Here is a 24,701-nt window from a genome sequence, read left to right on the forward strand (position 1 = left end):
TTCCATGCAAAAATTTTGTGTATACAGTACAGGACAATAAAGGCTTGTTTGCAAAATGAAAATTCTGCCTTGCTCCACATATTCAGGCATTTCAGTAATATGCTTCAGGTTCACAGTGTGAACATTCCTTGTTCCTGGAAAACAAAACTGTTTTTATCTCTGCAAAGAGCATACCAAATACTTGCTGTGAGCATCATGGATAAAGGAATGTCTCAGAGACAGATTGCAGGAGTAGGGAGGGAACCATGGTCCCTCCCTCATGCAAAGGCTGTCTCTAATGTGGATTGCAAATGCTGTCCATAAAAATGAGAGTTTTTTGGGCTCTGGCACTGTGGGAGTGAGAGCCTCAGAGGTGCAGTCCTGGTAAAGAGTCTGGTTAATCGTTTTGCCCTCTGAGGAGATGTTACAGTAAAGCACTGCCTTTAAACATGACTGACATGCCAATGCTGCCAATTTTCTGTGACCTAATGAAAAATGCATTTCATCAAGCTAGAACATTGAGCTGGCACCCAGAGGAAACATGCCATGTGTGTAGACACAACAACTCTTCACAGCATCACAAAATACTGTACCCTATGGCAAAAATGTATTCTACCAAGTTGGCTGTGATGACTGTTGGCATTATTTTGCACGGGAATGTGCAAAGGGGACCTGTGCTGGCTGGTGGCAGTGTTTGACCAGTAAGCTCAAGGATGCTCAGGGAATGAGCATCTTTTTGCTCAGAGATGATGTACTGGGGAAGCAGGGAAGCCAAAAGAATCCCTTTCCCCAGAAAGTCTGACCTGTTATGATCCCTTGATGATGCAACAGTCTTTGGCTAATCCTCTTCCAGTGAGCTGTGAGCCGTGCCAGTTTCAATGGCACAGAGGTCAGCAGTGTGGGGACAGGGGCAGGTGTCCTGCCCCAGCAGTGGTGCCACAGTTGTGCCAAGGACTTTGGTGAGGGCAGGGCTGAGTTTTGGATCCAGCTGGCAGCTTTCCTTGGGTAAGACACAGGCACTTAAATGCAGCTAGTTTGCAGCCCAAGTCAGTTTGAGCTAGAAAACGGTGCAGAAGTATTCATGGGTGTGGAGCTAAGCTAAGGAAAGTCATTGCTTCAGGACTCTACATCTAAACACAAAAATAATAACAACAAGCCATAGGAAAGGAGAGGGAAGGAATACAATGACTTGAGGAGAGAACCAGCCCTGCTGGACCTTGGCTGACTAGATATAAACCACCATATGAGTGTGCTGCTCTGCATGCCTAGACCTGGGATTGTGGGGGCATGTGGTTCAGAAAGCCTTAAACTGTTTTTTGCAATAACCAGATTAGTCTGAGAGCAATAGTGTTATCTTTTTTTTCCCTCATTATCTGTTTTATTGTATCTGCTTATTGTCATTGATAACCTAAATTCAATTTATGAACTGTTGCTGTATCTTATTGCAGAGTATATATTTCTGTGAGCTTTGAGGTCTTCCTAAGTTGAAATTTCAGTGCTCAGGTAAGAGGGCATCCTTCTCTTGTGTTTAGTTTTAAACCTGCCATTGGCCAGTATAGAGCAAAGTGACTCAAACACAATACTTCTACCTGCTATATGGGCAAAGGTATTTTTTCCTACTTATTTGACCACAGGATTCAGCTTCCTACCATAAGAAAATGGGAGGGGAGTAACTGGTTTTAAGAAACCGGTCAGAGGTGGGGCTCTGAGTCAGTTTATAAAATAGTTGCTCACCTGCACCTGGGACATTTGAACCATTGGTGTCTGTGGAAGCTGGGAGATGTGAGATTGCATTGCCTCAGATAACCCTGGACGTGTGTGTGAAGGCGACCAGAATGGACCAAGATGGCATTTTGTCTCAGGTAAGAGGGGTGCAGAGCAAAGCAAGGCATCTGGGATCTCAAGTGGTTGTGCTGCAAGTAATGCAAAGATGATACTATTTTCTTGACTTACCATTGACTATAATGACTCTGTGCAGGATGAAGGAAGTCAAGACTTCAAGAGTTCAATATTGAAACTTTTAAATTATAGTAAACCACAGAAAGAAAAAGAAAACTACTTGGGCAGTAAGAGCTTGTTTACAAGGGGAGCATTTTGAATATTTAGGGGGTTTATAAATTTGAGAGACACCATATATGCAACTTTAGAAGAAGTATTAAGTAACACGGAGGTGTACTTCAAGATGAAAGATTAATAACAGGGCGTGTTTCTGGGAGACAGGTTTGCTGTTCCTTTAACAGCCAGGGCCAGGAGCTGCTTCCCCTCCCCGTGTGTCAGGAAGGGCGGGCCTTACCTGGCTGCTACGCCTCTGCTCAGGCTTAGTGGGGCAAGCGCAGCCCAGCTGTGGCACCAGCACCGCTGGAAACCCCGGCTCCTGCCAAGGCTCTGCAGCCAGCCCTGGCCATGGGCTCCCTGTCCCTGCGGCTCTGAAGCTCTCCATTCCCAAAGAGGATTGCCTTTAAGAGAAATGATGGTTTTTTCCGGGATAACGTTGGACCTTCTTGTTCCAGGAGCTAATCTCTCAAAGCTCTCGACAAGGAGACGGCGCTATGCAGCTGAATCCTGATGGGGAACAGTGGACTTCTCTTACAAAGGTACTGCAAAGGAGAATTTCAAAGGGAGACTGTAAAGGGGACTTTCCTGATGGGCGGAGGCTGGGTGAAAGCAGATAGGGTTCAGCATCTGCCAAACAATGTAATTAGCTACTGTAACCCATTCAGTTCCCTCCATGAGACACTGCCCCGCTTATGACTTTGATCATTCTACTTACATAGTCTTGCTTCATGTTAAATTCCTAGTGTGGCTTCCTGTCCTTGACACATAGGGAACAATGTCTGTTTAAAAAGACAGATATCTTTAAAAGGATAGGTTTCAATAGATTCTCTCTATACATGTCTTGCTAAAGCACAAGGACAAGTTTCCTGCCAGTGTAGATAGCAAGAGCTGGGAAATGATGTCATTTATTCTCATAACAGTATGGCAGAATCTTAAAGTGGATTTTCAACACCTGATTTCAGAATTAACCCCTCTTCTGGCCTCTAGTAAAAACTAGTAGATTTCCAGGAGCCTTCAGACATGAAATCTCTCCTCTAGGAAATGAGAGGACTACATGTATAGATGTGCTAGAAAAGGTTTTTACCTTTCCTCTCTCTAGTTTGAGGCCATTTAGTAATGATGAGGAAATCTCCCTTGTTCTGTTTTGTGATGAGTAAAGTTGCTGAGCAGCAGGTGTTGTGCTCACAGTTTAAGCACAACAATCTTTTCTTGATTAGCTGAATGGAAAACCCAAAGATGAGAAAATACATCCTTCAGTACAACCCTCTACGCTTCAGGGGTTGCAGCAGTTTCAGAAGAACACACCAAACACCTCAGATTTTTTAGGCAAAACTCACAAAGCTGACAGGATTTTGGTCATTTGTTATTTATAGCTCTGTGAGTCTGAGCCATGGCTCCTTGGTACATCACAGGGCACATCCACATGCCTGAGTATTTTATTCAATCTGCGCTGCCTTCTTGACACATTGGGATTGCCACAAAGGTGGCTCCAGGGGATCTGATCCATGGAACTGAGTTGAGCCCTTCCAGGAGTTGCCTTCTCCAAAGCCAGTCACTGGCAGCATCAGTTACTGGTTCTGTAATTACTGAGCACTTTCTGTACCTTTCTGCCTCATTTCTGTGCCTTTAGGAGTTGTGTTGTAGAAATGAATTCAAGTGCCCTTGGCAGTCTGATCCACAGCTACTCTTGGGACCCTTAGCAGTGCTTTGACACCCTTGATTTGCACACCCAGCAGCCTGGTGTGCAGCTGCACAGCACAAATATTCTTGGTGCCTTTTCCCAGAGTGGGATACTTGGGTTACTTGAAGGCTGATTTTGCTGTTTCTTCATTAGACTACTTGCTGACTGCCCCCAGTCTCAACATCATTGTACTCATTAGCCCTGGCTGCCTACATTGGTACACTCAGATTAAACATTTGGAGAGGCTTCACATGGATGTGTATTGCATTAAGTCTGTGAAGACTGAGGCACTTCCCTTTTTGTGAATGGACTTTATTAACAGAGCACATACCAAATTGTTCTGCTCAGACAGTCCAACTCGAAGTCTTCCACTCCTTCCCTGCACTGCCTGTGTCACACTTCTTTCTCAGTGGGTCTGATGAGGTCACTGTCATGCTAATGCTGCTTCAGGGCTGGCAATGGTCTTTTATAGTCATTTTGCAGGATAGATGAAGTCTTTACCTGTCCATGGCCCTGTGCTAAGTGTCTTTTGGGTCTTTTGGAACAAAATTTTCCTCTGGATTTATATTCCAGTATGTTATGTCTTTTCCCCCCTCTCCATGACAGTAGAAATAATAAGTTATCTGGAAGGTGTTTATTTGTTTATTTTATGGTAAAGGGAGAGGAGATGTGAACTCATATCTCCAATATGAGATCAGAACAGCAATGTGAGAGGCTAAGTCATGCATGAGGTCAGAAACGTGATCTAATATGAAAAAGGGAAGCCGCAAGAAAAAACAGGAGTTTCTTATCAGGTATGAAACACTGTTTACACTTCTTAGACAAAACAGTGCAAAGAAGCTCGGGATGTGAAGAGTTTACAGACTTCCAAACTAGAGAGAAATTTCTCACAGGAAGTCAGAGGTGACCTTAGCTCAACAGGGCAGCTGTATCCCTGTAAGTGAAAAGCATCCATAGTGAGTAGCATGGTGGAAGCGCAAAGCAGCAATCTCTTTCTCAGATCTTAAAATCAGTTTGGGGATCAGAGGTCAGCATTTAACTCTGCAGAGTACTGTACATTTAAAAGAGCAGGAATATGAGAAAATCATATCTCATAGCCCAGGAGACTGAATATATGTAATGACTGGATAGAAGGTAATCGCCACAATAATAGTTCTATCACTTGAAGAAGATCTAAAGCATGTCTTAATTTTCTGCCTTGGAAATTTAAAGAATAAATAATCTCCCAAGCTGGGACTCAATCTTAACACTTTGTGCAGCCAGAAACAAATAAATGCTCTAACAAGGTAAATCCTCATATCATGCTCTAGAAGAAAAGAAGGATTTCAGTCTAGAACTTGATTTAGATATTAGCAGGAAAACAAATGTATTGGCCATTTCATAATCAAATTCAACTAAATTGTTCCTGAGTTGGGAGTTTATCTCTCTTTATCACTTCTGTCTTCTAAATATGCTGCCTAACTTTAGCATTCATTCCTGTCTTTTGTGTGTTTATTTTTTTCCCTGCAGATAGAATCCTCTCCGTGTTACTTACTGACCGTAAGAGTCATAAGAGCGAGAAATATCCACCAGGCAGATGTCTGTAAGTATCTGTAGTGGTCTGTAGAGGAGCTCATGGAGGTCCCTTTCACCTCTGTGGGCTAACAGCTAGTCCTGCTCCAAGAAAAGGTGCTTTCTAGATTTCTCCCATGAATGGAGACAGTTCTGTTGTTGGTATGCTGGTTCCAGAAGTGAGCACAGGGTGTGTTGCTCTTCTGAGCTGAGGTAGCTCCATTGGGTCCCAGCTGTGCCTATCACACACATTTCTCTGCGTCCCCAAAAGGAGCAGTAAAAGCCCTGCAATCAGTTGAAAGCAAAAAAATGTGGAAAGATCTCCACTGTTTTCCTCTGAGTATATTTATGTGACAAAGAACACAAAATGGTTGCATGAATTGAATAAATAATGAAAGATGAGAAGACTTGTCTCAAATTTAGCTTGTATTCAAAGTTTTCTCAATACTAAGTAATCCAAACTACCATACCCTAATTCTCTGTGTGCCAGCATTCCCAGAAAAAAGCCCATCAGGTGTTGTAGCTCCTCTTTGTAGCTCCTCTGGCCTCTGCTGGCCTGGAACCAAAATAATAGAAGATTGTATCTTTACTTATGCCAAAATCAGAAAGCTTTTTCCTTATGTTCTGTTTGGCTAAATGAGAAGATATCACTTTTTTTTTAACTTAATGCTTGCTGCATTTGACCTGGATTTTTTATCCTTGGCTAAACTTATTGTTTGACAACATAGAAGGAGGAGAAAACCCTTCGTGTTTAATGTATTTTTTATATTTGTAATCACATTTATTTAGAGAAGAGTCATGTCACCCTTCCTTTTTCTCCATTCCTCCTGCCTAAACTGTATTGTTTATGTTGAACAAAAATGTCATTTTGTGTCATAGTGTCTCTCTTTGAAAACAGAACTTCATATTCTTCAAGTAATTCTTTTTTCTAGAGCAAATGCTCATTTTAGATGTTTGTGCTTTTATTACAGTGAGCCAAACTGATTGCTACGTGAGCCTGTGGCTGCCAACTGCTTCAAACAACAAATTTCAGACTAAACCCGTCAAGAATTGCAAAGATCCAGTCTGGAATGAAGCCTTCTACTTCAGGATCCAGAGTCAGGTCAAGGTACTGAACTGGGACTTTTCTGGTAACTGACCAAGGGAGCTACTGAGAGGTTTTATCCTTTTGCAAAGGGGCATAAGCAATTTTCTCAAGAGGCAAGGAAAGATGCAGAAAGATGCGAGAATAACTCATACCTCGCGATGGTTTTCCATGCCGTGAAAGACGATTGTCTCTCTCAGCCATAGGTAGAATATGGCATTTGAAATGTCTGTGATTTCCTCTCATTCCACCTCACAGGAGCTGACATGGGCTTGATTTCCTCTCCCCTTCCTTCCCTTCTTGTTCTTTTTCTTTATGTGAAGGAAAGCCCTCCCACTTCTCACAACAGCTGACTAAAACTGTTGTCCCCAGGACCTCTTGTTTCGAATAAAACCTTTCTGAAGTCCTTTCCTTCCTTTCCCAGAATGTGCTGGAGCTGGCACTCTATGATAAGGACGTGGTTACTCAGGATGACCACCTCTTCACAGTGTACTTTGACATAGCCAAACTTTCCCTGGGAGAGGAAGTCTTCATGCACTTCAAGTGTGATTCACAGGTGAGGTCCAAAGTAAGAAATTAAATAGCTTGGCAAGAATGTGTTTGTTAGCTTTTCTCTCTAAAATGTTATTTGTAAAATTTTGCCTTTTTCCTTTGTTGTGTGCCAGCTGCTTAGCCACATAAAAATAAGTTGGTTTTCACTCTGACATGGGAAAACGTCTTTACTCCTGGATCTGTAGGCACACTGAAGGGTTTGGTGCTGGCCACAGAGGCTCACAAATTTCAGGTGTATTGGCAAAATTGTCACTTTGCTGAGTCTGTCCCCGTCGAGGGTCAAAGAGGGTGTCCATGCCAGTAGCTGATAATTTTGTCATAACCTATTACTTAGCCTAGTAATTAGGAAGTAAAAACTTTGTGATCAGAACTAAATGTCAAACCAGACTGATTGCTAATTATGGAATGTGGCATGGGTGTTAAAATAATGTCCAAGTCATGCCACCTAGCTTGGCAGCAAGAAATAATCCTATATTGAGTGTCCAGGGAGACTGAAAGTTGTACATCCCATCTCCCAGTATGTCCTGTCTATCATTCTCCTTTTCCAGTTCCCTTTCAGTTTCTTGTGCATCTGTCATGTGCCACTCAGTTGAGGAATTACCTTATCTACACACACCCAAGCTCCACACTGCACTTCTTTGTCTTTAAATGTCTTATTTGACAATTTCATTCCTTGCAAAATACCAAAGGAGAAGTGTGTGGACTTCACTAAGCTCTGGTGAAATTAAAACTTTGGCTAGTTGTACCCAGCTGATCACTTGGAGTGGTTACAGGTGCCATATCCAAGCCTTTTCTTTTTGTGTTTGCACAGCTACACCAGTTAGAGCTCCTAGCCTTCAAGCCTTTGTAAACTTTTTTGTCCTATATTATTAACTTCTTGGTGTCTTTAATTCAGTGGGTAAACTAAGTAGCCTACAGCATGATCTCACTTTGCTGTACATCATCCCTTCTGTCTCCACTTTTGTTTTCCTCTTGCCTGTGCTTTCTTGCCCCTGAGGATTATAATCTTTTTCACTATTTCACAGAGCAGGCCTTCATTTACCTCTGTCCCAAAGCTCTCAACTTGTTGGCAGACAAAGACATTTTCCTCTTCCACAACTGCTTGGCATGTCACCATTTCTCTTCCTGACACCAGAAGGCTTTGGCTCTCCCCTTCAGCACATCCCCTTTCCTTTTGCTGGCAGACTCAGAATGAGACAGCATCTCTTCCTAGGTCTGTCCCATAGGCCCAGCAGAAGCAGGCAAGCCAATCAATTTCTGTGTTAAAAACTGCTATGACAGCCATCCACAAGCTTCCTATCAGTAGAGAATCTTGAACTCAAGACACACAGATGTGAGGTGGTATGTGCCTCTGTTTTAAATGCTCTGCTGGTCACAAACGGTGCATGCATACCCAGATTGTGAGAATGAGCCCTTGCATTATGAGAATTACCAGTAAACTAGTACCAAAATCATTTTCCTTTCTTTATTTTCCAGAGACGAGAGGAGTTGGAGGTGGGATTTGCCTTGGATAATATGTGAGTAAACATGAAATGCAACATTACCTGGAACAAAAAGGAACAGCAGTTCAGAGGCATGAAATGATCTGGTCTGATTGTTCAGAGTGCATCATTCCCAAGGAATCTGTGCTATGAGCTGTGTTGACAAATGGGTGAATGCCAGGATGACCTGCCATGAACTTCAGGCAAACAGGGAGAACACCCTAAAACCTTTTCTTTGTCTAATACAGTGAACATTATTTAAGACCAGAATGTTGCTGGTTTGTAATGCACTTGTGTTTGGGATCAGCCAGAGGGTCCACCTCCCTGTGAAACACAGCATGGAATAATGCACTGGATTTCTAATCCAGAGCCTTTATTGTTCCATCATCCAACAAAGCATGATTTATTTTTATTTTTTTTTAAGTGGATTCCATGAAACCATCCTTGGCCTTAGCTTGGGACTCAGCATAAAATTGCTACGTGGTTTGGCCTCAGAGCACTTTTGGCATTTTTTCTTGCTGAGCTCCAGGACTGGATGAGCCAGTAGGATGACAATTGGGCCTTGACATAGTAGAGTGAGGAAACTTGTACAACAAGTCTCCTGGGACTTTTCTTTCATATCCAATATGCAGGTAAAAATATACAAGAGGAAAATCAGGAGAAGGGTGGGGCTCATGAGCTATACTGTAATTTTAATGAGTTATTGTAAATGCATTTGTGTTTCTGTTTCCTAGTTCAGGCCCTCCTGAAACCATCATTACTAATGGAGTGCTAGTGGTAAGTGTTGGATTTCATCATTTTTCTTGTCCTGTCGCCACACTTGTTTCATTTGACTCATGGTCATCAGGACAACATACCCCTTGACTGAGACAGCCAGCACTGAAACATTGCCATTTCCCACTTCATGACACATCCTTGTGGATGGCACCTCTGGAGACACTGTGGCTTGAACAGCACGGGCATCCCCTATCCCAGCACTCCTTCACTGTTGCAAAGGAAACAAATGGTTTAGGTCTGAGACATCAGTGCAGCAGTGATTTTCTCCTTTGACATCACTCCTCCCAAATTCCCATATTGCTGAAGTGAGAGGGTTTGTCCTGTCCCATGCACATATAATTTCCCACATTCAGAACTGTGCTTTTTACACAGGGACTTCCCATCCCTGACATTTTCTCATTTATTATCTTTGCTTGCTCATGGATTGTGTTTAAAACAATCCTCACATCCCTGGGATCCTGAAAGTATTGTTTTTCACTTTGTCCTCGTCTTCTCCTTTCTGCAAGCCCTGTTCATCCACACTGCCCTCCTGCCTTGCCCTGGTTGTCCTGTTTAGACTAGGAAACAGAATGTCATACTGGAAAATTCCCTGCCGTGATGTGTTTTACTGTTCACGTCTTACAGGCTCGCAAAATCTGCTGCTTAGAAGTTCAGGTGGTTGAGAAGAAGAAGAAAATAAAGGAGAAGAAATCAAGTAAGGTTATTTCTTCATCAGCTATTTTTAATTTATGTGCCAATATTATGAACACAATTGGCTTAATGTTAGAGTTAAAAAGCCCCAACAAATCCAAAATATGAGAACAGCCTTGTGGTAGACTCTGTAAGAATTTTTGTTACCAGTTTTGATGAGAAAACTAATCTGTGTCTGCTTTTGTGTCATTTCCTTAGAAAAAGAATTCTCCTTTAAAGTGCAAGGCTCTTATGAAGGCACCCAGGACATAGTGCTGGGATCTAATCTGGTCTTCAGCTCCTCCTCTCCTGCCAAATTCCACTATGCCAGATACAAGCAGCCAACGCTGGATGTTTCACTACCAGGGAAGAAAGGACCTCCCTCCCCAGTATGTTACAACTGAGCTTTAAAATACATAGTAATGGCATGTAAAATATTAGAACCATAAATAAACACCATTAATTTGCATTGTGGGCAGAGAGTAACATTCCTAACAATATAAACCTGGGTTTATTTGTATTTTTTCAGCACTCATGTGTGTATGATACAGGCTCTCCAAATGTGGAACTTCATTCCATTCCAAGTGGAAAAAACATGATCTTAGCAGAGGTGAGTGCCTGCTTTTTTAGTGGGAGAGGCTGAGAAACCTGCATATAGAAACCTGCATCCCCCTTATGATTACCATGGTACTTTCTGACATTGAAAGCCTGCAGACAAAAATACCACAGCCTGACAGTGGTAGGTGTTTCAGCAATTAGGCCAGGTTGCACCTTGCTCTGTTTGAATAGAGGTGGGGCATCTTGCTACTCCATCCTGGTATGATTTCACATGAATGTTGAAGCTCTGCTCTTCCCCTTCTCACACACCAGCGGGGCACCTGAACTGACCGAGGCAGCGTCAGACTCCTGCTGATGCTGACGATGCTTTACAAAGCACTTTGAGGTTCATGGTTTAAAAAATCCATGTGGAATAAAAGGATCTCGACTGTTGTGGGGTATAAGCCACAGAAAGAGGGGAACAAATGCTGTGTAGAATGATAGTCCTGGCTGGCTGCCTAGGAGGCACTATTAGTAGAGATGGGTAAGGTGTACATTATCATGACTCTGTAAAGAGCAGTTATCCTCAGATGTTGCATTTACTACACAGCATTAAAAATTATTGAACAGCTTCCCTTTCAGTAAAACACTGCAGTCAATTTGCATAGGCTGCTGAATTATTCGAGCTCCTGATTATTCAGAGCACCTGATTTGTACCCACATTGCTAGGATGGCACAAGATAAAATTCCTCCTCAGGCTGCAGGTTGTCAGCACTCACATTGTTCTCATTCTTGCTTTCCAGGATAAAAGATTCCGTTTATATGCCAAGGCAGAAGACTGGTAAGAGGCTTGGCCACTCTTGGAGGTTAACTTTACTAAGCTGAACTCACCTCACACTAGGCTCTTTACTGGGGAGGAGGCACTCACAGGACTGTAGGTGGTGTGACCAGGTGATGTGGCATTCACATTAGCTGGAAGCAACTGCATGTAGTGTAGTGTAATACATCTAGATAACCCATACTGAGACATGAATAATGAAAAAATATGCATAAAGTAGAAAAAATAATATTACAAGTCAATTATGCTACCCAGTGTTATGGTCAGCACATTCTTTTACCTTTAACACTGGGCTAGAGCGCAGCCAATCGCGTGGCATTGTTGATTATGACGTAGGAAAAATTTCTCCGTAATCCAAGAAAGTACAAGAAATTTTTCCTATAGCTCTCAGTTCACTAAAATATGAGAGAATCCAGACAGCAAATATCTCAGAAATTAGCTGCAGGAATGTCTTTCCTTAGGTTTTATTTTGATAGCTGCTTAGAAATTTATCAGTCCTTTTTTCTATCCTTCTTTCATGCAGCATTGCATACTTGCTTGGGAGTGAAGGAAAGGGACCTCCTGTAAATGTAGTATTTTGTGGATCAGGTTCATTTTATTGCACTGGAAGCTCTGAGTTTGTCTACCAGCAATAAAATGGAATGTTCTTTTTTCCTGACCTCTGCTTCAGCCCAGACCACCTTGATGTGCGTTTAGGATTTGACCTCTGCATGCAGGAGCAAGACTTTCTCTGCAAAAGGAAGAATTATGTTATTCCTGCTCTGAAGAAGGTTCTGCAGCTGGAACAGGATCTGCTGGACCATGAGGTCTGTAGTGAAAACATTTAAAACATCTCACCAGTGCTTAGCAGTGAGAACTTAATGGCATAATACAGCCTCTTTTTCTTCACAGTTAAAAGTTGTTCTGATCTTTCCTCATCTTAAAACTTATATATACCTCCAATACTGCCCCAGACCTCTAAATTCACTCTGATGTTTGTGTTCTTTGCAGTTGGTATCCTGAGTTAAACCCTTTTCCTGCTACACCTTTCTTGGAAGCCAGATCAGCTATTCCTTATATAGGAATGGCTTCTTCCACACTCTTTACTATTGTTATCCTTATTGATAGTTCCTCCTCTCTTCAGCCTTTTAGTTTTCTTTTTAATTCCTGTTTTTTCAACTGATTTTTTTCTCTCTGTCTCTTCTGGTTTGAATGAATGCATTTTTATTTGTTTCATACCAAACATCTCTGTTGAACACATTGGAGACAACTGTCAGATATCTAATGGTCATTGCTTCTATTCATGTTCTCCTTTTTGCTTTTATTCATGTTCTCCTTTATAAAATAAATGGTAGGTTATATTTCAGTAGAAGTCATTCAGGAAGGGGTCTGTGGCTGGGTGCAGGTGGTGGTGCCAGGCTTTATGTGTCACCCTGCGGTCAGGTGCGGCCGCCTGTGACGCTGGCCCTCTCTGTCCCTGTGTTGCACAGAGCCCGGTGGTGGCCATCATGACCACGGGAGGAGGGATGAGATCCTTGACCGCCCTCTATGGCAGCCTGAGGGGGCTCAAGAAGCTCAATGTCCTGGACTGTGCCACCTACCTGACTGGCTTGTCTGGTACCACATGGTGAGTGGGACTGGGCAGCCCCTGGCTGGAGTCTCCCTTGTGACACCAGAGTCCTGAAGGAGGCTGGGGCTGATGTACAGTGGTTTACCTATGAGAACTTCTCAGTAAAGGGGTGTGAAACAACCCCTGGAAGGCAGATTTAGCATAAAGTGGGACAATCGAGCCCCCTTAGGCTGGCCCTGGGGCACGTACATAGCGCCCGTCACGCTCCTCACAGGCCCCATAAATTAATAAGCCATCCAGCCAAAGATGAGGTGAGTCCTAACAAGGTCAGTGTACCAATCCTACTCCTCAATCTTCTTCCAAAATTGACAGATAAAGTGTTTTAGTGGGGGAAAGTCACATAAATTGCAACAATATGAAAACAAGCGTTTTTCTAAGAATGGTCTGTGGAAAATTGTTCAAGCTGTTTTGAAAGGGGTAATGACTGTGACTTGAAAGGGAACATGACAGTTTCATGGGGAATTGAAGAAAGGAAACATTAATCAAGAGCTTAAACCAGAAACATTAAATGTAGCTATTGCCTACCTCAAGCCTTGGTGTGCTTTTATCCCTCTCCAACATGTATTTCCTCTTCCTAGGACCATGTCAAACTTGTACAGAGATGCTGACTGGTCACGAAAGGATCTCGACAAGCAAATCAGTGAGGCTCGAAAACATATGACAAAATGCAAAATAAATTCCTTTTCCTTGGAATATTTGAAGTATTACAAAAAGCAGCTGTGCCAGCGGAAAAGAGAGGGCCGCAAAACGTCCTTTATAGATCTCTGGGGGCTTGTCCTGGAATCTTTTTTGCATGATGGGGTACAGTATATCATAAAGGAGCATTTACTGTGGCTTAACATTTTCTGAAAATTTATTTCTGGAGAAGATATTTTTCTGTTGGCTCTGAGAAAAGCAGTTTGTTACAAGACTGTGCAAGCAAATGCACAGCCCTTCCCAAACCATTTGATGCCAGCCTTGGTGGAAATCAGCATTCTTTCTTGTGAAATTTGGATTTTGTTTTTCTGAGAAAACTCCAAGACTAACATTTTGAAACAGTATTACAGTTTAAGAATAGTTTTTCATATTCTGCCAGTTACTTGTTTAGAAATAACAAAATTGCAGACATTAGGCATGCCCATGAGAGGTGTTAACAAAAGGACCTGCAAAGTTTTGAAAGGTGTGAGGTCTTCCATAAAGCTGCAGCACAATGCAATAACGTGTTTTATATCAAAAGTATTGCTTTCTGCTCTTTATTATTTCTTTCCATTTTCATCTTAATGCATCATCAAATAATCTGACATCAGATTGGATGGCTGCAGGTATTTCAGTAGCAGAATGTCTATGGAAATTTTGAAAAATATGGAAAATGTCAGAAGATGAGCCAAGCACACATCATACATTAGAGGCAGGAATTTTCCTGCCCTCCAAGCTTAGGTGCAGAGAATATTGCCATGCTAAGTTTTGTCTCAGTGTAACCGTATTTCTGGAATCACAGAAGGACAACCACAGGCTCTCTGATCAGCAACGGGCCATTGATCGTGGTCAGAACCCACTTCCTATCTACACTGCAGTCAATGTCAAGAACAACTACAGCACGCTGGATTTCAAAGGTAATTATGAGACTTCTGGGAGTCATTTGTCTTTGTATTTAAGGTGGTAAATCATGGAACAGTCTTTTTAGACAGCCTAAAAACCCCCTTTATTTGAAGACCAGAATCTCAGCTGATGTGTACTCATATCATATCCCTGTGGTCAGGTAAAAGTTTGACTGTCTGTGCAACAGACTCAAAAATATTCCAAAGCCTTTCCACGTTCATGAGCTTTTGGTTGTAGCATGTTTATAACTCATTGCTGTTGGTCCGAAATATTCGACTCAAAAATTATTTTGAGGGCTGTAATAAAACATTGTTCTCTTCTTTGGGTTCTTTTTTACAGAATGGGTGGAGTTCACCCCATATGAGGTGGGATTGCAAAAATATGGTGTTTTTGTTCGCACTGAGGATTTTGGCAGCGAATTCTTCATGGGACGATTGATGAAAAAGGTCCCTGAATCCAGGATCTGCTTCTTGGAAGGTAAACTAATAAAAACAACAAATTATTTTATTGCTTGTTTTGGTTTGGTTGTTTTGTTTTGTTTTGGTTGTTTGTGGTTTTTTTTAATGTGAACTATATAAACTACACTTTAATAAAATCTTGGTGCAAGATTCTGGCAGTTTCACCAGAGAGGATAAATATCTTTTTTATTTATCCTCTCTGGCAGTTTCACCAGAGAGGATAAATATCTTTTTTATTTATCCTCTCTGGCAGTTTCACCAGAGAGGATAAATATCTTTTTACCAAATTAATACTTACTATAATGGATTCAGTTTACAGTAAAAAAGAAAATTCAAAGGGACAGTCAAATAGTTATTTACACTATTAAACCTAGTTTTGAATTCAAATATAGTAGGGCTTCCAGTAAAACAATGAAATTGAGGTCCCTGTGAATCCGTGGTTCAGCCCATACTACCCCAGAAGGGTGAACTTCTGAGCCTATTGCCTGTCTCATGGGTGGTCAGTATTTTGTATGCTCCCTATAAATATTTAATGTGAGCCTTCATGCTGATCCTCCACTGCACCAGGGAATGTTTGAGCGTGCCAGGCCCTCCTGCTCCAGAGGAGAAGGCCACATGTCCCTGGCTCCAGTTTCCACACTGCCTGGGCAAGGCTGGGGGGAAAACAGCACAGCCATCCTCAAAACATTTTTGCTGTTGACTGCAGTGGAGCATGGCTGTGTCTTTTCCTGACAAATAGACAAGCTGTCAGCTTGTGACTGACTTCACACGCAAACTTCTCTTTGACTTGCCACTGGACTGAGCAGGAAGGAGACACTGTACTATTTTAGCCTCAGTCTGTGCTGGATTGTCCCACATTTGCACTCCCTGAATGAAGAAGCAGTGAGAACTTGTGCTCTAATGGATAACAAAAGAAATTGCTTTTCAAGCTCAAAAATTCGTGGTCAAAACTGATCCCTTGATGTGTTAACAGGCTTATTCTCAAAAAGGGAATCATACAAAAGCAGAAGCTGTAAGATTATGTTGTAGTTATGTCCTTATCAATATAATTCCACATCAAATCTCTTGGATTTAAAACTTTCATCCTTTCTTTTTATATAAGCTTCATGATACTTGGGGTTTTTTCCTAAAAAATACAAATTCCATATTAATTCACAAAGATCTCCATTAATTCACAAAGATCTTCACAAAGATCTTTTTTTCTAACGTAGACAAAAAACTGGATATCAAAAATAAGGTCGAAAAACCAGCAGCCAAATAAAAATGACACAGCGATGCTTTTAAAACAAAGTGATAAAAAACAAACTTCACAAGTTTCATCATAACAGTTTGAGATCCATGATATGTGAATGTTTGAGTTAGAAAGCTCTTTTCTTTTGCAGGCATATGGAGTAGTTTATTTTCATTCAATTTGTTATATATCTGGAATTTGTCCCATTCATCAGAAGATTTCTGGCACAGGTGGACCCGGGATCATATTGACAATATAGGTAAACAGCCATACTTCTTTTTCACTGTGTATTTATTGTTAAGTGGAGTTATATGCCTCATACTGCAAAGTAAAAATAAATAATTTAAAAATCTACGGTCCTGTGATCTATCAGAGGTCAGCACTAATGCTGGTAGATGATTAAAATGTTCAGAAATAATACGATGGATCTGTAAATTATTAATAAAGCAAAATGTTTTTAACTGCTTCAAATGGGAGCTACAGTAATACAAAGAAGCTCAATACACGTCCTTTTCCAAAGCCTGTTCCACAAATGTGTGTGTATGTCTGGAGTAGGCTTTTATTGCTGTTTGACACTGCTGTATCTTGGGGGTTTTTATCCAAGCCCAGATTGTGTAAGGAAATGGTTATTTGTCTGGTGAGAGCAGCTTCTCATTTTCTGTTTGGTTTGGTCACTTACGCTTGTTGGGCCTTTTAAAAAAAGAGAGAGCATCAGGGTTTACTACTTACCTTGACTTCTTGCGGGCTGTCCCTGCCGTGGGCAGGTGGAATTGAGCATCCTTTCCCCGGCAGAGGAGGAGCCCGCGCTGCCCGTGCGGCCGCAGGAGCTGCGGACGCGGCTGCGGACGCCGGCGGGGCCCCTGGGCAGCGCCCTGCGCGCCGTCCTCACCGACCGCGCCTGCATCGCCCAGGAGCACAGCTTCCTCCGGGGCCTCCAGCTGCACCGCCGCTACCTGGAGAACACCCACTTCTGCCGCTGGAAAGGTAACGGGGGACCTGGAGAGGCACCGAGCCAGCCGAACAAAACCACCCCCAGATTTGATATTAGGGGGTTGGAGGCCAGGATTGGGCAGAATCTCTGTTGGGTCAATCCATGACTGATCTTACTGCAGGACGTAGCATGGCGTGGTGTTGAGTTATGTGTCAGGGTTTGCTGGTGGCACTCACCTCCCGAGGTTGGGGTAGCACAGTAAACCTCCTTCATGAATGTTGTTACTGCAGAGCCAAAACTGCACGTGAGCGGAGCTGAGAGGGCAGAAGAGAAGGGATATGCCAAATCTCCCTTCCCCAAGGACTGTAACCAGTTAAGACTCTGTGGACATTGTGTAAGGATGGAAAAACAGGCCAACAAGTTTTGCGGTATAGCACTTACAGCAAGAATTTTTTTTTTCTTTCAGATACTGTGTTAGACACATTTCCCAACCAGCTGACACAAGCAGATGAATTCCTGTCTCTGGTAGATACCGGATTTTTCATCAATACAAGCATCATGCCACTTTTAAAACCAGAGAGAAAGGTGGATGTCATCCTGCATTTAAATTACAGTGCAGGGTCCCAGATACAGGTGAGAGTATTAGAAACAGTCTTTATGTCTTCTTATATATATATATAAAATATGTATTCCTATAATTATTTAACACTTTTTTATTGGTCCTACTAAAAGTCTTAACCTTTAGTATTTTTAGCTTAATGATGAAGTGCAATCCATCTTTTATAGGCTACACGTAGTCTTGTTTGTTTTTCTTGTACGATAAACTGTATTGTGCTAAGACTCAGGAAAACAAACAAACAAACAAAAAATCACAACAAAACTTCTATCCAGTGTCACAGTGGTTTTGATTAGGAGTTAAGAGCTTTTGCACAAGCAACTTAGAAAATGTCTACTTTGTTACTGGACTCCAAGAAATCCTGAGCCTTAAAATCTTATTTGAAGTCTTAGTATTGCTCTGTTCCTTGATCCAGGCTTTGGACCAGACCTGCAAGTACTGCTCTGAGCAGGGAATCATTTTTCCCAAGGTGGACTTGAGTGAAGAAGACAGGAAAAAGCTGAAGGAGTGTTACCTCTTTGATGGTGCTGAGACTCCAGGAGCACCAGTACTGCTATTTTTCCCGCTAGTTAACGATACCTTCCAAAAATACAAAGCACCAGGCAAGTACTCAAACATGTTAAAAAGAAAGTGTACATCATGGACAGCCTATTAAAAGGAGTATTTTTAATACTCCAGCTCCTGAACTTCACTGTTGACTCTTTTCAGTACATCAGACATTTTTGTTGCTTCATTTTTTTAGCCATGTGAGATTTGATGCTAGGGCTATGATGTTTCAGTCCCTAAGCTAGTTATCTTGCAGGTAATTAGCTTTCAAGTGACTTTGATGTTTCTACTAATGTGTACATCCATAGATACATACTGGAGGTACCTTCAGGTACAGATAAGAACTAGGCTGCAGACCCATGTAAGAGTAATCACCCTTTTTTCTCCCCTCATCCTGTGAAGCCACTGGTATGCACTTGAGCCAGGGACTGAGCTGCCAATTTGAATTATTTTTTTTTTTAGAAATTAAAGCCAAACAAGTAATTTACCCTGTGAACTCCCTCTGTGGAGAGACACCTCCTGTCCTTCCTCTGTGAAGAGTTTCTTGTTTGTGACCAGGGTGATTTCCCTCGGCAGTGATTTCTCACCCCTTCCTCGTAGGTCAGAAGCGCTCAGAGGCCGAGATGGAAGATGGCAAAGTTGATCTCTACGGCTGCTGTTCCCCGTATTCAACGTACTCCCTTCAGTACTCTGAGAAGGCGTTCGACTGCCTGGTGCAGCTGGGTGAATACAACATCCTCAATAACGAGGAGCTCATTTTACAGGCCTTGCGCACCGCAGTGGCACGGAAAAGGCAGATGAAGAGATAATGTCAGACAAGACAGGGTGCTTTGAAGTCCCTTAACCTGCTGAGAGACTGAAGGTTTCTTACTGTTAGCCAGCAGGCTTCAGAGCATTCCTGCTCAATCCCAGCAAATGGTAATCTCAGGCGAACAAAAAAGACTGAAGAAAAACGTTTTCTCCGAAGAATTTCACTGCAGAAATCATTGCAATTCAGTTAAACAATAGAGTATGAATCATTGTATGGTACAGAGGATGGGCAGCCACAAAGAAGAAGGTGCTAAAATGATAATAAACATGGTGCTCGTTGCCCTGAGAAAGAGCTTTAAGTGTTTAAGCCTGACATCTTCAGGGCAGACCACATTAAAAGCATATTTTATTAACTTGGCTTGTGTTTTGTATTTGCTAGGTGGTCCCGAGACAAGCAGCAACCTTTGGGACAGGCTTGGGACTGGGATCATGGCACACTGCATGCTTAGAGAAAATCACACACAGTATGGAGAACAGCACTTGGAAAGGGGCCTGGGGGGTCTGTGTCAAGTGGGATGTGAGCTGGCAGTGCCCCAGCAGCCACAAGGGCCAGGCGTGTCCTGGGTGCATCAGGCAGAGCATCACCAGCCAGGCAAGGGAGGGGATTGTCCCACTCTGTTCTGCACTGGGGGGGCCTCACCTCTAGTCCTTGGTGTGGTTTTGGATGGTAGAATGTGACAAGAAAGATATTAAGCTGTGAAAGAGTGTCCAAACAGAGGTATTGAAATAGTGGAAAGCTTTGAGGGGAAGCCAAATGAGGGGTGACTGGGTCACCTGGTCTGTTCAGCCTGGAGAAGAGCAGGTTGAGGGGAGACTTCAGTGCAGTCTGCAATGTAAATGTCTTGTTGGTTTGTCAGGTTTTGGGTTGGTTTTTTTGGTTGGCTGGATGTTTTTCTGTGGGTTGTGCATTTTTGGGATTTGGGTTTTTTTTGCTGTAGTGCTTTTAGAAGGTTATATTGAAAGGTTAAACTTGGATTGAGTTTCTCAGAGTACATAACAGTAGACTATCCACAATTTGTTGCCTACTGAAACCACCTGTGGTGTAGCATATAAAATTCTTTGGAATGCAGAGGATACAGACTAGAATATGAAATGCTGTGCTTGATGCACCCCAGGATGCCAGTGCACACTGCTGGCCCCTACTGAGCCTGCCACTGACCAGCACCCCCAGGTCCCTGTTCTGCAGGACTGCTCTCCAGCCACTCCTCTCCCAGTTTATACTTGTCTCTGGAGTATCTTGTGTTTTCTGTATTGGCTTTACATGGCAAAGTGTTGGTAGCAGGGTGGGCTGCTGCTGGGGTGGCCTCTGTGGCTGCCAGCTGCATTTCGAGGCTAATGTGGAGGATTTTATCTCTGCTTTCCAAACAAGTAGTTAAAGATATTCACTGTGTGCTTGGCTGAGTCGTGTTACTCTGAAGCTTTAATCAGCATCATCAGTCTGGCAGAGGCAGCAGGACATGGTGTTTCTGCAGTGACAAGCCAGCTGAGGACAACAGTGCTCTGTGCAGCTCTCAGGTCTAGAATACAGAGGAGAAGAAGTGTCAGTGACAGGGAGGGGGGCTGTGAAATGTCTGCCTCGTTCCTACAAGGGAGCTCTCTGGATATACTCTGGCTTTTATTTCTGTGCTGCTGAAAAGTTGTAGCTTTAATAGTATGGTTTGTCCAGGGTGAATTCTTGGAAGATTTTTGTCTCCCAGCAATTCTTTACTTTGCACCTACCCTCCTAGAATTAAAGTCTGAGAATTGGTGTTGTTGTAGTGAGGCTGGACTGATTTTCTCATGACCAGTTCACTTTCTTTGCACAGTAAGTGTGCACATCTCAAGCAATGGTTCTTACAGCTACAAGCAGGGCAGATGCAATTTCCTTACGGAGTATCACCAGTGCTTCCAGCTGCAGCCATTCCCAAGCTAGTGGGGAGCTGGGTATGTCATAGGTGGCTCTGTGCTTGCCTTTTCTTCTAGGATGCCCAGCAAATGGATAGGCTTTTTGAATCCACTGTGGTCATTTTAAAAATGTCTAATTTTAGACATTTTCTGACAGGCCTTACTCGAGATTCAACAAGTTTGAGAGAGGCTTTCTACACCTTCCACATGTGAAACCTGAAGGGGAAGTTCAGCAGGGAGTGCAATAAATAAGTCTGGAAGGTCCTAGGAGAGGTAGAAGAATGCTTGCAAAGTTGTTGGATGTTAAAGCTAAACCTGGAAGGATACCTAGTTTGACTGCATCCTTTGCCTTTGCAATCCTTGTTTGCAAATACACAATAAGCCTTTAGCAGAACGCTGAGGGATAGTTTTCTGGGCTTTCCCACTTTTGCTTGCTAAATGGTCCTACCAGCTTGCACTTCCTTGATAAGTCCATTTTATAACACTGTGCAGAGCTATTCAATTGTGTAACTCTGGTGAACTGCTATTAGGCTGCAGAAGAACAAGTAAAATAACAAATGAGCTTTATATTGTACTAGATTATTAATCTGATTTCTTTCAATGGCTTATAAAAGTCAGAAGTACCATCAGATCGTCTTGTTAGACTTGATAGATGTCAGACTGTTACCTGCCATGCAGTTACTGAAATGTCAGTCTTGATGATCTGTGCCTGACCAAAGTCTATCTTGAAGAAAAATGATCCCTCTTCTATTATAGATATCAGGAATGGTGAAGTCACCACATTTTGTGGAGCTATGTTGTGGTCAGTGATCATCTTCCAGCAATAGGTATGAACCTTCTTTTCCAGGCTCATTTATTTTGGCCAGAGCCCAGCTATTAGCACATTACATATTTTCCTAGTACCTTAAAAGCCATTGCATAAGCACTGTTTCTTTATTAGGATAAGTTTTATAAAATAGTTCACATCACAGCCTTCTTTTCATCAAACCAGTAGGTGAAACCCTTCAAATTCTGATTATAACCCCCCACTTTATTTGATGAATCCAGCTGTTTCTCTTCTTGCACTCCCTCCCATTCTTCATTGTGCCTTTGTCAAATGCAGACTCCAGTACCCTTCCCACTACTGCTACACACTGAGACATTAACATTGCTTTGTTATTCTTATATTCTTACATATAAATGAGTTCCCAGTTTCTATACATAGAATCCAGTTGTCCTCATTTGCCATTAAAGGCTTCTCACCAGTTGTTTGTCTTCCATAAGCTGGTTAGTTTTTTCCACACTCCAGTCTTCCCTTTTTTAATGGGGGAGTAAATTGAAACACACATTTGACAGTTCTTTAGTCATAACTCACACTCCAGTGCATTAAATTTTACCATGGTTAATCAGGCCGGTCTATCAAGCAGGTCAGATCATTCTTAATGATTTCCCTGTCCTTAGTATTATTCCCTCAATCTTTGTTCTTCTGCAAATCTGGCCAGTCAGGGTGCCTTATTTACTTCCAAAGCACTCATGAAAATGTTCAGTAGAGTTTGAGACGGGTAAACTCTTAAAAATTCCTCAAAAGAAAATTTTCAGTGATAGTTATCACTGAGGACTACTTCTGAAATCAGTTAGAAAAAATATTCATCTTCCTAATATATACTTTATTTTCAGTCTTTGCATTAAAAGATCTTACAATCTTTGCACGATAAACTTAAAAAAATGTGATATTTCAGGATAGAACAAAATCTGTTTCTTCATATTGAAAAACACTATTTCTCACTGACTGGCTACCAGAGACAGCTCAGGGCTTACCAAAACTGCTCATCACCTTACAGGGAGCCTCTAGCTAATGCTAACCCCAGAAAGATTTCTTTTCCATGCAGTTACCTTTCATTGCCATTTTGCTACGCCATGCTCATTTCTGGGAGGACATCCTGTAATTGCTTTGGCATCCTTTGCAGCCTTGGTGCACGCTGGTCACTTAAAGACAGCTTCAGTAACCTGCCTTGCAAGATCAATGCATCCATAGGACAGCACGTGTTTTGGTCTCACAGTGGCACCACCTCTATAACATACCTAAAATAAGGAAATTAAAGAATAATTTCTGTGCATACTCAAAATATAAGTAAGACTTTTGCAAAGTTAAAAAAAAAAATTAAAAGAAAAAGAAAGGCACAGTTATATCCCTTTATTAATATCAACTTCCACCAGTTTTCCTGTCCTTTTTCCCTGTTTTATTTCACAGCTACGTGGTTCTTAAGCTCTTTACTGACCCATATGGCTAGGCATTCAGTTCACATGCAAGGAGTAGGTCTCTTACTTCTGCCTTCATGCAAAGTGTTTCAGACATAATTTTTTACTCCAGATCTTCCCCAGTGTTTTTATACACACACATATATATGGAATTTGATTGGGTGGAACCATCTGCTGTCCAGACAGTAAATTGTACTAGTTAATGACTGTCCTAAGGCCTGTGTAACTAATTACACATCAACAATCTTTTTTTGGCAGAACACTCCCTTGTGTGGTGGAGTGCAGTTTTCAGTGTATAATTGCTTTGTATGCCCAGAGTTATATTTAATATAAACATTAACAAATGCTGTACAAAATGTATGAAGCATTAAAGTAAGGAATGTATGCAACTTGAAACCAACTCTTCATTTAACACAGATATTTCTATCAATTACTTCAGGGATGATGGAGCATTTGCTATGCATGACTACCATCCCACATTTTGAGGAATAGCAAGAGAACCCAGAGTGGTAATGTATGATAATTGATTTTTAATTAGTCAGATATTGTGTTCATTATGGCAATGGCAGCCAGGGTAAACAAACCACTGGCACATTACTACAACCCCCCTTGCTACTTTTTAAAATTGGCACAATATTCACATTCTTTCTTAAGTTCTGCAGTACATCAAGAATTAAAATAGCTGAAGCATAGATAGTCGAGAATCCTAGACAATGTTTTAGAAACTAATTGGTAAGAATGATGATGTTATTATGTGTTGTTTGACTATGTGATCATTTTCATTATTCATTGATGAAATATGCAAAGTGTTGTCTTTTTGAACATAGAATGCAAGTGTTTTATTATCATTCCTGATTTAGCTGCATAATTAGTAATTATTTTGCTTTTTATTTGAAGTAGTAAGTCCAAACCTTTGACAGCATTTTGCTTTCTCTTCATAAACATTTCCTTTTTATTTGCACATGTGAGCTTATTATTGTCTTGGACTTGTGGAAACGCAGCAAATAATTCATTTTCCTTTCATGTTGTATCTGTGCAATGTGATCTAACTGAGCAGGTTTTAATTGTTACATCAAGTAGGGTCAAAATATCAAACACATGTGAGAGTTAATGCAAGAGCTGTTTAGACAGGTTTCCACATGCTTTAGTAACGTGTGGCTGCCTTACATTTATTATAATGGCTATTCAGCAATGTTTGCCACTAAGAATTTGTTCTTCTTTAATCTGTTTTCTTGACCTGACCTAGGAGTCATGCTTGACTTTGATGTCTGTGAGTTTTAGCACAGTGTAGTGTTGCAATGGTGATCTAATTTCACATGTAATAGGATGTACTTACAAAGTTGTCTATCTCGATCTCCTGGAGAATGTTTCTTTCCTTACGCATTTCTGAAACACTTCCTTGAGATGTTTTGCAATGGTTTCTTTAAAGTTGTTCCATACAGAGCTGTTGACATAGTTTAATCTTTGTGATCAGCCCTTTTGTGAGTAAGTGGCCGCGCTAGATTGCTGCGCAGGTTTGTATTTTATTCAGATGGAGCATGTGGAATGATGGTGAGACTCTTTTGCTTAGCAGTCCCAAAGTCTCCCATACTTGGC

At 41.7% G+C, this 24,701-nt stretch overlaps 1 protein-coding gene across 1 annotated transcript; it reads left to right on the forward strand.

Annotated features, from left to right (window-relative positions):
- Window positions 1–1,814: 1,814 nt before the first annotated feature.
- On the forward strand, window positions 1,815–18,982 carry LOC311155480 (cytosolic phospholipase A2 epsilon-like; the record flags this gene model as incomplete). Its single annotated transcript, XM_084208705.1, has 21 exons — window positions 1,815–1,841; window positions 2,490–2,573; window positions 5,225–5,297; window positions 6,238–6,374; window positions 6,775–6,906; window positions 8,379–8,419; window positions 9,118–9,160; window positions 9,785–9,854; window positions 10,049–10,218; window positions 10,359–10,439; window positions 11,170–11,207; window positions 11,875–12,010; window positions 12,674–12,810; window positions 13,392–13,614; window positions 14,291–14,405; window positions 14,731–14,868; window positions 16,232–16,339; window positions 16,873–17,064; window positions 17,478–17,644; window positions 18,043–18,229; window positions 18,774–18,982. 21 exons carry the CDS (start codon window positions 1,815–1,817, stop codon window positions 18,980–18,982), a joined length of 2,508 nt encoding a protein of 835 aa, XP_084064831.1.
- Between the last annotated feature and the right edge of the window lie 5,719 nt (window positions 18,983–24,701).

This window comes from Fringilla coelebs, assembly GCF_963513975.1.
Source record: "Fringilla coelebs genome assembly, chromosome: 6".
Taxonomy (NCBI): Eukaryota; Metazoa; Chordata; class Aves; order Passeriformes; family Fringillidae; genus Fringilla; species Fringilla coelebs.